The sequence below is a fragment of the Pleurodeles waltl genome, chromosome 7 (genome assembly GCF_031143425.1).
Source record: "Pleurodeles waltl isolate 20211129_DDA chromosome 7, aPleWal1.hap1.20221129, whole genome shotgun sequence".
In the NCBI taxonomy this organism is placed as follows: Eukaryota; Metazoa; Chordata; class Amphibia; order Caudata; family Salamandridae; genus Pleurodeles; species Pleurodeles waltl.
Genome location: NC_090446.1, coordinates 385126821 through 385143728, shown reverse-complemented (window position 1 = coordinate 385143728; position 16908 = coordinate 385126821). Strand labels below are relative to the sequence as shown.

Sequence of the window (16908 nt, the reverse complement as noted above, 5' to 3'; positions counted from 1 at the left end):
TCAATAAAAAGTTAAAGGGTTTTACTACACAATTCGAAAATAAGTGATAGAGTCAATGCTTTGAGGGCTCTCAAAGGCAGAGTTATATAGAGTATATAAAATCACAAAACTTCTAAGCCCAATGGGCAGGAAAATCTGAAAAGAAATGGACAGCATCCTTATTAGAATGGGAAAGTCATCTTTCTCACCCGCAAAATCTAAGGGTTTTTATAGAGAATACCTTGTATATTAAATCAACGTTTGTACAGATTCATCATGGTGTGAGCAGATGTATAGGTTTTTTTTTCAGCGAATTAGAGCACATGAAAAGTAAACATCATTACCTTAACACTGAAGCACTATCAATTTTTTTTCAATAAGAATTCAGCACTGTCTATGCTGATGTCATCCGGGGATGTCAGAACAAATATGAAACATTGACAATAAAACTTTGGAATGAATAGATTCCGTAAAGAAACAAAAGAAGCAGTTAAGTGTATCAATTTTACATTCAAACTGTAAAAGGTTCATTGTGAGCAGATCAATAACAACAATGAAAATAACCTATGACTTTGGCTTGACTCTGTGCTGCAGAGCCTGTGGGAAGAGGATGTGTGCAGTTGAGAGAAGCAAAAGTGTGTGACTGAGGTGACCTCCATCTTGTGCAAGGTGGCGATTCACACAGTAATGTGGCCTAACACATTATAATATACACTTCTACATAACACAGGAAACACATTTCAAAAGCAACCACATTAAATAAATCTGTTAATGTAAAACTGTTGTGTGTGTAAATGTTTACGTACATTATTAATGACGCACGAAAATATAAATATACAAAAACTTCTACATTGATAATGTTCCCAGTGGGTGGATCCTGTAGAACCCTCCTGACTCTTCCCAATAAGGAAATCTTCTGTAAGTTAGTTGCATTTTTACACTGCAGGCAAACCATATGGTCTAGTGCTGTCTCGCATCGATATTAAGATACACAGTGAAGCTGTGCACTGGATAACAGTTTACCAAACAAGAGATGAAGAGGTAATTAGGAGAACAGAAAGAAACTCTACCCGAGCTCAAGGTGGAAGATTGATGAGTGAAAGTCTACATCAGCAGCACAGGATATGGGGAGTAAAGGCGTACCTTAGGAAATTGTCGTGTGTGAGAGAAACAGGTATTTAACATAAATATGGGAACTGGCACCCCTCAGATCGCCAACTCACACGGGGCCACCGTGTGTCACTCGATTTCGGTTCCCTTGGCCTGTCACCCAGTGAGGAGCCGAAATCACACAGCAAAAGGAAAGACAGCTGGAAAGGACTGCTCCGATCGAAACTCCAGCTCTGTTTTTGGAGGATGTAAGCAGCCGATGCCCACAAATGGGTGTGAAAACACCCCAGTGCATTGGTGACTGCCTCAGTGACCCTTTGTTTTTTTTGGGTGGGGAGAGAGCGTAAGGAAATTTGTGGAGGGTACAGTGCTTCTCGGGTAGCTGTAGGATGAGGTTCCGTCCCTTCCAAAGCACCACCCCTCCTCACTCGGTGACATTTTGTGCAGGTGGACAGGCTTATGTCTGTACATATGTGCAGTGATACAGTTGTAGCTAGTATGACTCGTCCGTGCCTGGTACCTGCCCGCAAATCTCTAAGTGACAGCCATTATAAGAAGTTGCAGGTCCTGGCACAAAGTGACAGGATGCCCCCAAGTTCAGCATGATAAAAAAAAGAGCTGGAACGTACACATATATATGTTACTAAGATAGTATCTGATATTAATGCATTATTTTAGTTTCATGTCGTTTTCTGTATAATGGCAACATACGTAAAGCTATTAAGAACAGTATGAACATGTAAACTAACAGCAGCATACTACGAAGGCGAGTTATGGGTTTTTGCAACAATATTGATGTAAGTTTACAAATCGAGCCGCAAACACCTGTTGGGAAAGGCAAATCTGCTACATTTAGCTACAAGGTGGATAAACAGTACCGTAACCAGCAGTACAGCCTTGAAGTTTACGGTTTGAAAGATGATACTGTAAGTTACAATAACGCCACTGTGTCCTCCTTGTCAAGGCTCGTGTATGTTTTCAAAGAGTGGTTGAAATGTCACAATGGAAATGTTAGGTAAAAATCAATGTTTAGCCATCATAAATGAACACAGCTGGCGAATACTGCCTGTTTAAAAGAAAACATTTATTAAATGGCATATCTAGCAGTATTAGGTTAACCTCACATCTTAAATGTGCTTGAGCTCTAAGAACCTGGCCAACCCAGGTGCTCAGACTGTTTCTACAGCTGTGTCAATTTCAGCTTCTCGGTAAAATACAAATTCCTGCATACTTGGTCGTAAATACAGGAAAAGGTTCCCTGATTTATTTACCTGAGTTTCACCTGGAATGTGCATCATTTATCCTTGTTCCTTCTTTTCAGCTGCTCTTTAACAGTAACGTTTGCTTTCTTCTCGGTCTCATCTAATTTTCTTGCCACTTTATTTGCGTGTATCTTCTGGCTTCACAATTGCTGTAGGTTTAGCGCATTTCCTGATTTCTTAGGTCGGGTGTTGGCCAAGACATTTTGATTTTACAAAAATTATGTATTTAATATACTTAAGTACAGAGGCTTTCAGCCAGCTCGCATTCTTCATTGATCTATTGTGTAATTCACATTTTGTCCACCAAGTACAGCTTACAGTACGAGGCAAGGGGGCAGCTCACTTCAGCCACAGGCTAACTTCACTGGTTGGCGACATTCTACCCTTTCACAAGGCGCACAGTCACATACAAAGTAGTTCCCGTAACTGCCAGTGACAATAACACTTTTTTATAAAAACTGAATTATTTGATTTCTCTGTTGCTGATCAGGTATTCATCTCTACATATGTCCCTTTGCATCTGGCTTATAGTTCTCTCTTTTTGAAACTCTATCTACTGTCTGGCACACTTGCCATTGGCCTTTAGATCGTCTCATCAAGGACCACAAACAGTGCACTTACCTTTATCTCTTGCTTCGCCGCTGCTTCTCATTTCAATGCTATCTCTCCACTTTCTCTACAACACTTTCAAATGAATGCCCCGCATTTCTTACCCGTTCTTGTCTCTGACTGCTCTACCAACTATCTTGAAGATACACTGAAACTGGTCCAAGGATGCTTGTTTCCAGTCCAGGGAGGACCTGGCTTGGCAGTTGAGGCAGGACTGTTCCCATGGGGAACAGGGTCAAGACAGATTTGCATATGGCTGGGTCCTAACTGGGATGGCGTGGTGACCAAAAAAAACTATAGATTAAACCCAGACCTTTGCAACTGTGGGTGAATGTTTGCATTGTTCAGCATTCCGTTCATCATTTGTTCTTTTTGCGACTGACTAGATTGGGGCATTGTGGTGCAGAGTTGGGGGGACAGCTGTAATTTGTACAGTTGTCCCTTTCTATATTACACTCTGCTATGCTACCTACTGGGGTCTCTGTCCAGCAGTTACATAAATGAACTTTGATGGGGAGGAATGGGTCCGATACCTGGTCGCCTCCGCCCATTTGGAGGTTTACCAGATCTCTGTCAGTCCCCCGACGGGGGCACCCCACATCACTATTGTTTGTTTTTTGGGGGAAATTCTGACCTGTGTTGGTCATGAGATGTTTGTATGGTGGGGAATGTGCCTTTAGCAAGTTGGTGATGCTGAAGTGGGTGGGAAGTTTAGTAGGCTTACAACTGCCTGCATAATCTGCTACAAGAGTGCTTAGTGGAGTTATAATCTATACAGATGTCGCATTATGAGTACTGTCAAACTGTAGATATGAGCGAGAACCCTGACCCCGCTATGGTCTCCCTTACTCTTTTAACTTGGAACGTGCGAGTTCTGAACAACCCGAAAACAACTAAAGAGGTACTGGCTTATTTAGACCGGCAACAGGAGGACACTGCATTTCTGCCAGAAATTCACCTGTCGGCCATGCGGCAGCCGTGGTGGGTGCCTGATGGGTGGGACACAGCATGGCCTCTGGTTTTTCTACGTACGCTAGCGGGGTACTCATTTTAATTAAGCGTGGGTGCCGTTCGAACTTGTACATTCAGAAGCATATGACCAGGGGCACTATGTAATCATTAAGGATCGTTTCTGTGGCCTGATGGTCACTATGATCAACAAATATGGTCCAAATATAGATGAACCTGAGATTTTCAAATAACTTTGGCAGTGGGCCCATGCGTTGCCATCAGTTTCAGTGGACCTGTGGGAGGGGGTCAGGGGGGGGGGGGGGGGATGGTGGTCTATGTCCAGACCTGGATTCTCTATTAGACCAGTCGGCTGTGACAGGCGGCCGGGGTAAACATGAAGTGCAAATCAAATCATGAAAGATAACATGATGAGTCAGAGGTGGTGGGTAAATGGCGTGCCCAACATCCGCAGACACAGGAAAGTACTTTCACATCCTTTGTCCATGGCTCTTGGTTACGTATAGGTTATTGGTTTGTTACCAGGAAAGTTCAGACCAGGGTGAAGGATGTCCGTAATCTCCTTAGGACACTGTCTGATCATGCACAGGTACGTCTGACCATTTCTACACAATTCAGTTAATGACCGCAGTCCACAGCACTGTTAGACCTGATGGTCCGGGGAGATATCCGAAAAGCCATAGCAGAGTACCTTCTTCTCAACAATGACTCAGGGGAGAGAGCGTGCATGTTGTGGGAGATCTTTAGGACCACCATTAGAGGGGTATACATAGGGGCACAGGCAGGTATCCAGAAGGATATACAGGCGAAATTGGGGAGCACAGAAAAGACACTCTGCGGGTTGGAAAAAACATATGATGCACGCCAATAGAATAGTATTCTGGCAGCCAGTCGGGAACCGATCTCTCCATACAAAGACATGGCGAAACAAGGAGGTACACCACCTGTCTCGTAGGCATGAGGCCTGTGTGTATGGTGAATGTGGTAGGCTGGGCCGAGCTCTGGCTGCAAAGCTTAAATGTCCTGATGCATGCTCCCACATACTGCGTGTGCTTTCATCAGCTGGAGACCCATGCCTGGACTCCCTGTCCATACTGGTGGCATTCTCCAACTTCTATGCTGACTTGTAAGGTTCCAATCCATCAACTGAGAAGGATGAAATAGCGCAATATCCTAAAGATGTCGTCTTGGTCTTGGCTCTCCCCAGAGCAGAGAGAATACCTCACTCAGCTCTTTACTGTTGAAGACATTCGGGAGGCTATTTGCAGCCTGCTCAGTAGTAAAACTCCGGGGCTGGATGGACTCCCCAGTGAGTTTCATAAGTAATATGCTGTCTTGCTTGCACCTCATCTGCAGAGGATGTTTGAGGAGGCCTATGTGACACGTATTCTACCCCCTACACTCAGAGAAGCGCTACTCGTCAAGCTACTGAAACCTGATAAGCCTGTGGAGCGCTGTGACTCATATGGTCTCTTATCCCACATTAATATTGACACCAAAATCTTAACTAAATTATTGCCCACTACGCTCCAGCCCCTACTTCGCAATATGGTTTTGCCTGATCAGGAGGGATTTATCACAGTACTGTCTACTACCCAAACCTTTGCATGCTGTTTACGCATTGTCTAGACCCCGCTATGAAAGCCGTCACGGTCCTCCTGGACGTTGTTAAGGCATTTAACTCTCTTGCCTGGACATACATGTTCACAATATTGCAGAGAATGGGTTTTCCCCTATTTTTCTCAGCTGTATACGCTTGTTATATACAGAGCCAGTGGCCAGGGCGTGTGTTAATGATCTCATATCCACCCCATCTGGATTCTTAGAGGGACACTGCAGGGATGTCCCCTATCGCCAATCCTCTTTGCCCTTGTGCTGGAACCATAGGCTTGCATAATCAGGCAATGACACACAGAGGCGGAGCTGCGGTTTCATCTCCGCCCATTGGCGATTTAGCTCTACGCCAATGATATGGTGTTATATGTCCAGACCCGGAGGTCCACTTGGCTCAGCTCATATCTGAATATGTCCAATTTGAGCGGCATTCTGGGCTATCAACTAGGGGAAATCACCTCCCCTTGACTGTTAAATCTGTCTAATACCCTATGGATTTCCCACTGCAATGATGCTCGGATCCAAATAGATACCTAGGAGTTTGGGTGCATAGATATCCAGATCTGGTAGCGTGCTACAATTACGGTAGGACGATTTCCAACATGGAGGAACAGATATAGAGGTGGTCACGACTAGCTCTCTCCTCGGCCGATCAGGTGGCTGTGATAAAAATGGTGATACTATTGCAGCTTCTTTACGTGTTCATTAACATAGTGGTCCCCCTCAGCCAGGCATTCTTCAAAACGGTACAATCCCTTCTCACATCGCTGGTCTGGGAGACAACCGCACATAGCCTGGCGTCAGCTCCCCCTACTCTTTGAGTGATGAGGATTTGATGCCTCTGACCTCCATCTTTATTACCTGTAGGCTCAGCCCCACCTCGCACATTACTGGGTGTATGCCCAGCGCTACACACTGCATCTGGCGATCGCACATGATGATGCCTACACTGTGTCGTTCTCATCATTACTTACACAGGCACGGATGGAGGCATTACCAGGTGGTATTAAAACTGTCAACTGTAAACTAAGAGCATGGTAGGCGCTTGGTAAACGTGTGGATAAACGACCAATATATGCCCTGGTGCTTCCATTAACCCATCACCCAGCTCTGTTGGTTACAAAGGAGCCGAAAGCACTGTCCCTTCTGACACTAGCTGGCCTCAGGGTGATGGAGGATTTATATTCGAATGACCACTTTGTTGAACTTGTGGATCTCCCGCAGCGAAGTCACCACTCACCCCTCTTCCACTTCACTCATCTGAGAATGAGAGTAGCTATGTGCAAACATTACCCGGACATCCCACAGGATCCACCTAGCTTGTAGTTGCTTCAGTGGATATTGACTAGATCCACCCATACAGGTTTAATCACTTTTTTATAAGAGGTGGCGCAGGCTAATGAGGTGCGAACCAATGCCGCACCACTAGAGAGGTGGAATGTGGTGCTTGACACGCCGCTCACAGTGTCTGAGTGGTATTTATGCAATACACTAACGAGACAGCTTAGTGCAAATGGGAACTTACGTATTATCCATTTCAAATTCTTGCAGCAGATATATCACAGCCCTACACAGCGGGCTAGATTTGGACACCGGCGTACACATAGCTGTAACCGCTGTGGTAGGGAGGGTGCAGATTTCCTACATTTAGCCTGGGATTTCTCTAATATCTACCAATACTAGGTACACATGACACAGACATTGACAGCTGTGACACTGGAGCATATTTCCTGTGATCCCCGCATTTGTGTACTGGGATACAGTAAGCCTCTGCAGCCTGTTAATTGCTGACTGGTTGCTATTACACATTTGTTAGCTAAGCGGAAGGTGTCTATTAACTAGGAGTAAAAAAAAACTACCCAACACTATCACAGTGATTCAAAGATGTTGATTATTGCCGGGACTAACTTGAGACTTACGCAGAAGAGGTGCCGAGGGCATCTCCCCCTAAAGACTTCTGTGCGCTCAGGACAGCATATCTTTTGTCATTAAATATGAAGACATAAATGGGGTACTTTCTTAGATAAGATGTATGATCCTCTTAATGTTAACAGAATCCATGAATATGTTGTGACTCTGTGCCTAAATCTTTCTGTTATACACAGAATTGACTTGCGAAGGTGCAACACAGGGGCTGTCAAGCCAGGGTAGTGTGCTGAGGAAGTGGGCCCATGTAGCTGGGGGGAGGGACTACGGGGGCTGAGGAGGCCTTTGTTACGCCACTGATATAAATGAGATACTGTTTTTTATGAGTTGAGACACGTCAGGCCACTTTATAGAAAGTGTATACCTCGTGCCTCCAAACAGTTCATCACAAGCTGCTGGTTGCTCACTGACACTTTCAGAGTAGCTTGCAGCCTTGAGTTCACTTTTAAATGAGGTCAGGTCAATAATGTATCTTTGTATTGCATTTTACTTTTAATGTTAAGGAAGCCTGTGTTTCTTGTAGTCTTCAGCAGCAGAGCCTGATAATGATCAGTGCTCGACCCTCCCGTATGACCCATAGTGGGGCACAGAGGTGAAGAACTGAAGGACTGAGTTATTGACCTCTTAATATGAGTTATTTACCTCTTAAATAAAAATTATATTCACTCATGAGAACAAAATGTTTCTGACTGCTTTTAAATGGGAGAATGTCAAAATGAAAAGCTAACTTAATGACTGAGTTAAGTTTTCATTTAAATTTTCTCCAATTTCAAAGTGTTTCATTTACATACAGAAGGCTTCAAGCTCCCAGTGGTTGGTAGATACAACAAATGTATAACTGAGAATATAGCTATTTTTAAGTAGGAGAAAATGCTCCATATAATGGAGCATATTTCTTCACTTTAAACGTCTATTACCTAAAAAAGAAGAATGTATGTTTGCATTACAGATGTAACGGTTCAACATATGATGAAAGGTATGCCTTAGGCCACAAGTACATATGACACAGTCTCTCAATCACCCATACGCATATATCTCATTCATATGTTCATACATCGTCACAGACCATGCTTCCAATGACACACGTCAGTCCTATCACAGCGCCCCCTGTATTTTGTTCATACCACACTATTTGGACATTAGACTTAAAGTCAATGAAGCTGGGAGTGGAGGTTAATCGTACCAATGCATAAGTTGCCTGGCCTTTATTAGCTCAACAATGATTTTCACTGATTATAAGTAATTATCACTACAGAGAAGGTGGAAGCCCCCTGGTCTACCTCAATTCCTTGAAATAGGGGATGCAAACTGACAAGTTCTGTTTTCGTGAATCATTAAATGAGATTCTGTTAAGTCACTAACAACTATAATTTCGACCACATATCTTTGGGGGGCCTTACCAGACCTGCCGGTTAAGTGAAAAACACTGGTGATCCTCTCAAAATCACCCTCTTTCATTAGCCTTGCAAGTCACCAAGATTGATTCATTCCCAATTGCATAGTTTAATGGTCTAAATCATCATCACAGTCCTACAGCATGACCAAGGCTGATTTGCATACAGCAGGCCTCTGTCTACAGTGGCATAAACAATGGAGTGGGATGTGGCCAGAGCAATCGTCCGTGGCTGAGATTATTTCAAGCATTCCATCCATCGCCTTTTATTTCTTATGGGTCTGAACTATTGCAACATTGAATATTCTGCCTTGTTCAACTGAGCTCCTTCAAAACCATGTCATTCTCTCTATTCTGAATTGGTCCTGACAAGACAAATTCATGCACGCCCTTACACTTCTAAACTTTGTATAAGAAAAATATCTAATTCGAAGATCGTTTGTCTTACTAAATCTATTTAATGGAAAAGACCATCTAACTCCATTAACAAATGGACTTAAAAGTAAAAATTATGACTTGCATCTCAAATTTATTAAAACATTTACTTATTAACTCTCACTCTCCATGTACAACAATCAACTGTGTTCTGTGAGAGATATACAGCCCTTCTGAAGCCGTCTAAACCATTTCAATAATGACTTCTTAGTTCACCTGGTCAGTATTTGTGTAGCTATAAAAACCATAAATGTTACGAAATTAACAAAAAGGGGCAACAGTATGCTAGTGAGGTCGAAACTCTCATAGTGCATGCTGCAAAAAAAATTCAAAAATCCAGGAATTCATTGGGTTATAGCAGATCTCGACATACCTCCCTTTGACAGCATTTTAGTTTAGATTATTTACAAAGGGTAGGGAACCTACCTCTCCTATAAGGTCAACTAGCTATATATTCAGGGTAACATAGGTATAATAATTTGAAGCCTTTTACCTACCCATTCCAAATAAAATAATATATAACAAAAGCATTGTGATGATTCTTAAACCACTTGTGAAAGATGAGAGATCCTTTAAAAGAAAATTGACAGATCAATTTAAAACCATGCTTCCGTAAATATATCCGCCAATTTCACAAAACAATTCAACCTTTTTATATAATGCTCCAGCACTAAAAAACGATTAGGACGTTTTACATTTAAACAACCACTACATGCATTCAAAATACAGATATGCAGGATCAGAGTGACATTAGGGGGAAGAGAAAACCAAAAAGAAGGCATTCTTATTACAGGAAGAGTTGAAACAGGTGAGCAGTGAGGTGTTATGTTATCTGACGAACATAAGAGAACATGAAGGTCTTAGAACTAATGGAATATGTGGATCACAGAATAAAAAACTAAATAAACACAAGCAATATACATGATGATTTTAATTAAAGAAAGAAACTTGCCCCCATAACTTTTCCACGTTGCTGAACATCTTCCCACATAGAATGAACTACATAGCGACACATGTATTTTCCAGCTCGTCCTTCCTGCTTCAGGCGTACTAGACACATCCTAAAAAAGTACAAAGGTTACAATAATGGTGTAGCAAGTTTTAAATTAAATTAAAATTGATGTTTTCCGGTTACATCCGCCGAGATAGGACACATGTGGCTCAGATGTAAAATGCAGACGAAGTATGTGAAATAGTCATAGATTACATTGGCTGATAAGAAGATGTACAAAACAGGTACGAGATGGATTTGGCTTCACATTATTACAGTGTAAGAGTAGGGCAGTATCTTAACATCAAAAACACAACAGTGAATAAATCATTTGAACCAATATTTGGTGTAAGAGAAAAAGATGCACTGCTAAAATCCTTTAACCGGTTCTGTGCCGAGGACAGAACGGTTCCATCCTCAGGCACAGTGGTCGTGTCCTAAGGACCGAACGGTTCCGTCCTCAGCACACAACTCTGAAATCCCTCTGATTTTTACAGTAGAGGGATTTCCTTTTTCATTTTTGAGCCTCAGGAGCAGGGAGAGAGCTTCCCCTGCAGCCCAAAGCACTTTTTTCTTTCAGTGTAATGATGATCGGCGTGCATGGCACACTGATCTCCTTACTCTGAAAGTGAAAGGAGCTGATGGGCTCCTTTCACTTTCACTGCTTCGGTGCTCAGGGAGCTATCTCAGCACATGGGAGAGGTGTTGTTGGAAAGGGGAGAATCTCCCTTTTACAATCGTACCTTTCCCAAGGGGATCCCTGCTTGGAGACCCACCCCACTAGACACCAATGATTTTTTTTTCTGGAAGGGAGTAGTCCCTTAGGCAAGGGTCACTCCCTATAATGAGGCCATTACTTTGGCCGTTTTCTGTCCCCCCTGGGGCCAGATCGGCCTTATTTTTAGGCAAATCTGCCCACAGGGAACAGAATACCACTAGACATCAGGAAATTAAACAAATATATGTTGGTGAGAGGCCCCATGGGCAAGGGTCACTCCCCATTATGGGGGAATTATTTTGGCCGTTTTCTGTCACTTGTGTGGTTAGGCCTAGTGCAGGCAACAGGAATGGATTCCACCAATGTCAATAGGAGTCCCAACACAAAGGTTCCCATTGCCCTTGGAAAGATAAGTTCCTGTAACTGGCACTAAGCCCAGTCACACAAGTGGTGCAGCATTTTTATCGGCAGAAATGGGGTAATGCTGGGTGGTAGGAACTGTGAGGATTCCTGCAGATTCCAGAACTTTTCATCACATAAATATAAGGAAACTGTGTGATTTCGGGCAAAGTTTGAGGTTTACGTTTCCAAAAATGTATAGGTTTGCTAGGTTTCCTAAGGTGCCGGCTGAGTTAGGGCTAAAAAACCACAGCTACCCATTTTGCAAAAAACAGGTTAGTTTTGTCTGGAAAAAATGATGTGCCCATGTTGAATTTTGGGCTGTTTCCTGTTGCGGACACTAGGCCCACCTACACAAGTGAGGTGCCATTTTTAGCAGAAGAGTTAGGAGAATGCTATTTAGAAGGACGTTAGTGGCACTGAGCAGATTCCAGAACTTTCCATGACTGAAATGTGAGGAAAATGTATTTGTTTAGTAAAAGTTTGAGGTTTGCAAGGGATTCTAGGTAAAACCTGGTGAGAGCCACGTCACCCCATCCTGGATTCGCCTAGGTGTCTAGGTTTAAAAAATGTACAGGTTTGCTAGGTTTCCCTAGGTGTCGACCAAGGTAGGGCCCAAAAACCACAGCTACCCACTTTGCAAAAAATTGGTCCGTTTTGCATGGAAAAAATTGATATACCCATGTTTTGTTTTGAGCTGTTTCCTGTCACAGGCACTAGGCCTACCCACACAAGTGAGGTACCACTTTTATTGAGAGACTTAGGGGAACACAGAATAGCACCACAAGTGTTATTACCAATTGTATTTCTCTGCGTTTGCACCTTCCAAATGTAAGACAATATGTAAGAACGACGTAATTTTGAGAAATACCCTCTAATTCACATGCTAGTATGGTTACCCAAAAATTCTAAGATGTGCTAATAACCCCTGCTTCTCAACTCTATAACCTGTGTCCATCTCAGAAATGCATAGGCTTCCTTGATACCTACTTTTCATTATTTATATTTTACCATATGAATTGCTCTATACCGGTTACACAATAAAAAAACATTGCAAGATACAGCTCAGTTGCTGACTCTGTGTACCTCAAGTTCTTGGAAAACCCACAAACCCTATGTATCCCCACAAACAACAAAATGCCAAAATTGTGTTAGAAAATGTTTGTTTTTTTTAATCAAGCCTACTTGTTCCTGAAAGCTGGGAAGATGGTGAATTTAGCACCACAAATCTTTTGTTGATGCCATTTGCAGAAAAAACACAGACACTTTCTTATGCAGCAACGTTTTTGCATTTTCCCCCCAAAAAACAACATTTAGCTATACTTTTGCTAAATTCAGGGTTTGCTCCAAGGGAATCCACAACCCCTGGGTACCTTTACAATCCCTACGATATTTGGGGGAAAAAGGGGACAAATTTGGTGTAGATAGCTTATGTGGACAAAAACCTAGATGCCTAAGCGTGAACTACCCCAAATAGCCAAAAAAACGCTTAGCACTATGTGTGTGTGTGTGTGTGTGTGTGTGTGTGAGAGAGAGAGAGAGAGAGAGTGGGGGAAGGCCATTAAAATAGGTTCTTGTTGACAATGGGCAACTTTTCAACAACATCCAGTTCCTACGACCATTAGAAATAAAACACCATACCATTTTGTTTGAGATTTGAAAAGTAAAATTACACAAAATGCATCATCTTTAAGAGCCCTGATAGCGATTGTGACAGATACTATTCATTAAGAAAGAATATTTGTTTTGGAGGCCTTCAATAACTTGGTCTTTTAACTTGGGCAAGAAAATTCTTAGCTTTAGCTCTTGAGTCTACAGAATGCATACAAGTCACTCCTCCTACATGTATAATATCAAAACAATGTAGATTGACTTAGTATGGGGTCACCAAAGGAGGAATAGAAGGAAATTGGACTACTGTGATGAATGTTAATAATTCAACTTCATACCCTAAAAAAATATAAGTGCTATTTAATACTCCAGATTGTGATTCAATAATTGGACTAATTGGGCATAACATGCTAAGGCGCTACAACACATCAGCGTTTTAATGTGCCCCCACTTAAAAAAATCAAACACCAGTGAAATGTTTCATCAGTTAACGTGAATATTTATGCCCAAATAATTATGACTCACAGAACAGGGTGGGTGGGACAGGACCACAAACATTGATAAGGTACTTGCACAGTGAATACCTTTATCAATAGTTGGGTTCCTTATAAAGAGCAAGGGTAATTCAAGCACCGGAATGTGGCCACTGTTTTATTATTATTACAGTTTTTTTTTTACAGACCAGGTATTGCCCATGCCTCTGAAGTCAAAGACATCCTGGGGCCCATTCTAGGCCTGTCATTACAAAGACTTTGCCCCCTCTATGTCTCAAATAGATTGATGTACTTACCACACTTGAGGAGGTGGACTGTCTACACCTTACTAGATGCACTGAGGTAAATGCTTGGCAGGGGCTGGGAGGGTACCCTGCCCTTACAAGGGATGACACTGTCAAACAGCTTAGTTTTTTGTCCTGGCATATAGATGTGCTTCAGGGGAAGGTTAGCAATAAGAACTGGTTAGATTTTACTAGCCAATATAGCATTTTGGCCCTTCAAAAAACTTGGTCAGGCAGAAACATGTTGTCTTCTGGACAGGCTAAGGAGGGTGTGTGTATTTTAATATCACGGTCTCTGAATTATTTTAACAGAACAGTTAAAGATTAATTCTCTCAGTCTTGGAGCAGTTCTCACCTTTCCTGACAGATCACACTTTCTTCTTCGAAGTGTTTATAATTCAAATGGCCAATCAGCATGCTCTGATGTTATGACGTCTATGGGTTTGGCCATTGAGAATTTGATGACATGCCACCCTAGAATCTATTTTAAGTTCCATATCTTTCATCCCAATAACAGCTATTGGTAATTTCAACATTCATCCCTGTGAAAAAACATATCAGATGTTTCATGACTTATTTCTGGGGGATGATTTTTCTAGTGCCCATTTTCAGCACACCTCTCAAGGGGAACGGGTAAATTCTGGTTATACAAAGTTCTTTGGAGGATCCTATTTATGTGGCTAGGGCTGGGAAGCAATAGTGGTTTATATTTGAATCCCCTCATTCGTACCGCACTTCCTAGTTGAGCATAGAATATTAGAGTCTGGTTTGGAACGATCATAACCCTTTGGTCTTATGGGTACAGTTTTTACATCATAAGCAGCCTTTGCCAGCCCCTGCCTCTATACATCTCACTCCTACAGACCAGGGCAGGCAGCTGAAATGGTCAAAAGTGATTCCAGAGGAGTTTCTTGAAAATGTGTTTTTCCAGAGAAGTAGTGAGATTGAATGTTGCCCTAGTGCTGATTCTGAGCCCTAAGACCTTTTGAAGGCTTTCCCTGTACTCTGTGAGAGTAAGGGATGCCCTTAATGTTATTAGCAGAGACCATACTGTCATTAGGGCAGAACGTTGGCTTGGCCAGGCATAGTCTAAAGCTCACCACATTTTAAAGGAGGCCCTTCAATATACGCCTAGGGATAGAGAGGAGGTGAGCCTGCATAAGAAGACTTTTAAGGAAAGGAAAGAGTTTCGAAAGGATGAAGACTGGGATCAGTTAATGAGTGTGTGTGGTAGTACCACCTTATGGAGGGTCATTAAAAGTCCAGTTCTCGTGTCTGAGGATGGGTATATTTTCATCTCTGTGATAGAAGAAAAATGGTTTTGCCATTTTTCTTATATATGTTTTTATATATTCTTCAGAGCCAGGGCCAGACCCCCCTCTTCAGCCCACTACGTTGAAACCTAAAAGACTCATGGAGTCCCAGTGGATCTCCTTAAGAGTGAGACTCTTCTATGGGCAACCCTATGATCTAAGGTATTAAATGCTGCTGTGATACTTGGTCTGCTGAGTTCATGGAGTTCTTTCATTGTTCCTATTTTTAAAAAGGTTGACCAAGCCGATTCAAGAGGTTACAGGCCCATCTTCCTGATTGATACAACTGCCAAAGTCCTGGGGGACAGGTGATCTTGGAAAGCTTATCCCTATGGGCCCAAGAGAACAATATCATCTGATCTCCAGGATGGGTTCAGGCCTGGTCTAGGCACCTACCAAAGTTTTCAATCTTATTTAAAATGACACTCAGAGTATCAGATCCCTACACTCAACGGAGGAAGAGCGAGTGGCTCGAGGTGGCAGTATGGACTCTTTGGAGTACGTGTGACAATAGGGCGATGCCCCCACTCCATCCCTGTTTCCAGAGAATGATCTAAAGAAACTCAGTACTTTTGAGGTGTTACAGTTAGAATTTCACTGATAATCTCAACACTTCCAACCAAGCAATGTGGAGGTAATGAGCGGAAGGGTGACTGAGTGTAGGGATCTGATACCCTGATGAAAGCCCATAGACTCTGAGTGCATAAAGGAGGGCCGAAATATGTTGGTATGAATGAGTGGTAAGCAGTATCGGACACGAACATCCACTGTTCACCCCACTTTTGGTTTCAATTGTGTCAGGGGGACCAAGTTAATAAAGAATTTAGAAGGCATCTATAGAGACAGTTTTAGTTAGTTAGGATTCATATAGCAGATCCCGTAAAAAGGTGGTAACCGCTTTGACAAAAACTTTTAAAACAAAAACAGCTCCGCCTAGGATGTTGGATGGCACCTTAGCATAGTAGCGTGCCCAATGATGAAGTGTGCCACTACTTAGTGGGTGAGGGCAACTTTTCAAACTTCGGTGCATTTCCAGTTTTTCGAAAACTTCAGCAGATTTAACCCAGGTTCTCCATTTAATGTTTGAGCTGTGTATGGTGAGGGAGGATGGGGCAGGGTAGAAAACCTCCTGTCTCCTAGTTTTTGTGGTCTAGGCACTATCAACCAATGCCTGAACCTATACTTAATTCAGACTCAGAAGTATACTGTGGCCAAAAAAGGCACCCTGTTTTTAAGTTTTATAGATTGCACCTCAGCATTTGGCCAGGTAAATCGCACCAAGCTCTAGGCCATGAGGTTGTCGTTGAGGGTAGGCCCAGTATTTTTCTCCTTCCTGGGGGACTTGCATAGGGATATGTCTGTGTCTGAAAGATATGGACAGGATGGCTGTTGCACAAGATCCTTCCCAATAACTCATGGTATCAGGCAGGAAAGTATCCTGGCCCCATTTTTTTTAACCATCTATATTACTAGCCTAGAGGCAGTGCTAATAATTAGAAATGTGATGTTCCTCAAGTAGGTTGGTGCGCAAGACCTGTTTTGCTTTATGCAGACGATGGCGGCCTCATATTGATGATGGCCATGGGGATGCAACTATCAGATACATTCTCAGATTTTATTAATGATTTAGGACTTTCCATAAACCACACGAAATTGAATGTAATGGCTGTTGGTGCTAAGCCTACTAAACACAAGGCCCTTTCTTGTAACAAGTTTAATACTGCACAAGGCGACACAATTATTTATTTGGCTATTTTGTTTGATAACAGGAATGCCTGAAATCCCCTTATTACATCTAAAA

At 42.5% G+C, this 16908-nt stretch overlaps 1 protein-coding gene across 1 annotated transcript in view; it reads right to left on the bottom strand.

The window, feature by feature from the left end:
* UQCC1 (ubiquinol-cytochrome c reductase complex assembly factor 1) overlaps window positions 1-16908 on the bottom strand; it is a 704652-nt gene that overhangs the window by 261118 nt on the left and 426626 nt on the right. The window contains exon 7 of the mRNA XM_069243832.1: window positions 10250-10358. Coding sequence (XP_069099933.1) covers window positions 10250-10358 — 109 coding nt within the window. The remainder of the gene's footprint in view (window positions 1-10249; window positions 10359-16908) is intronic.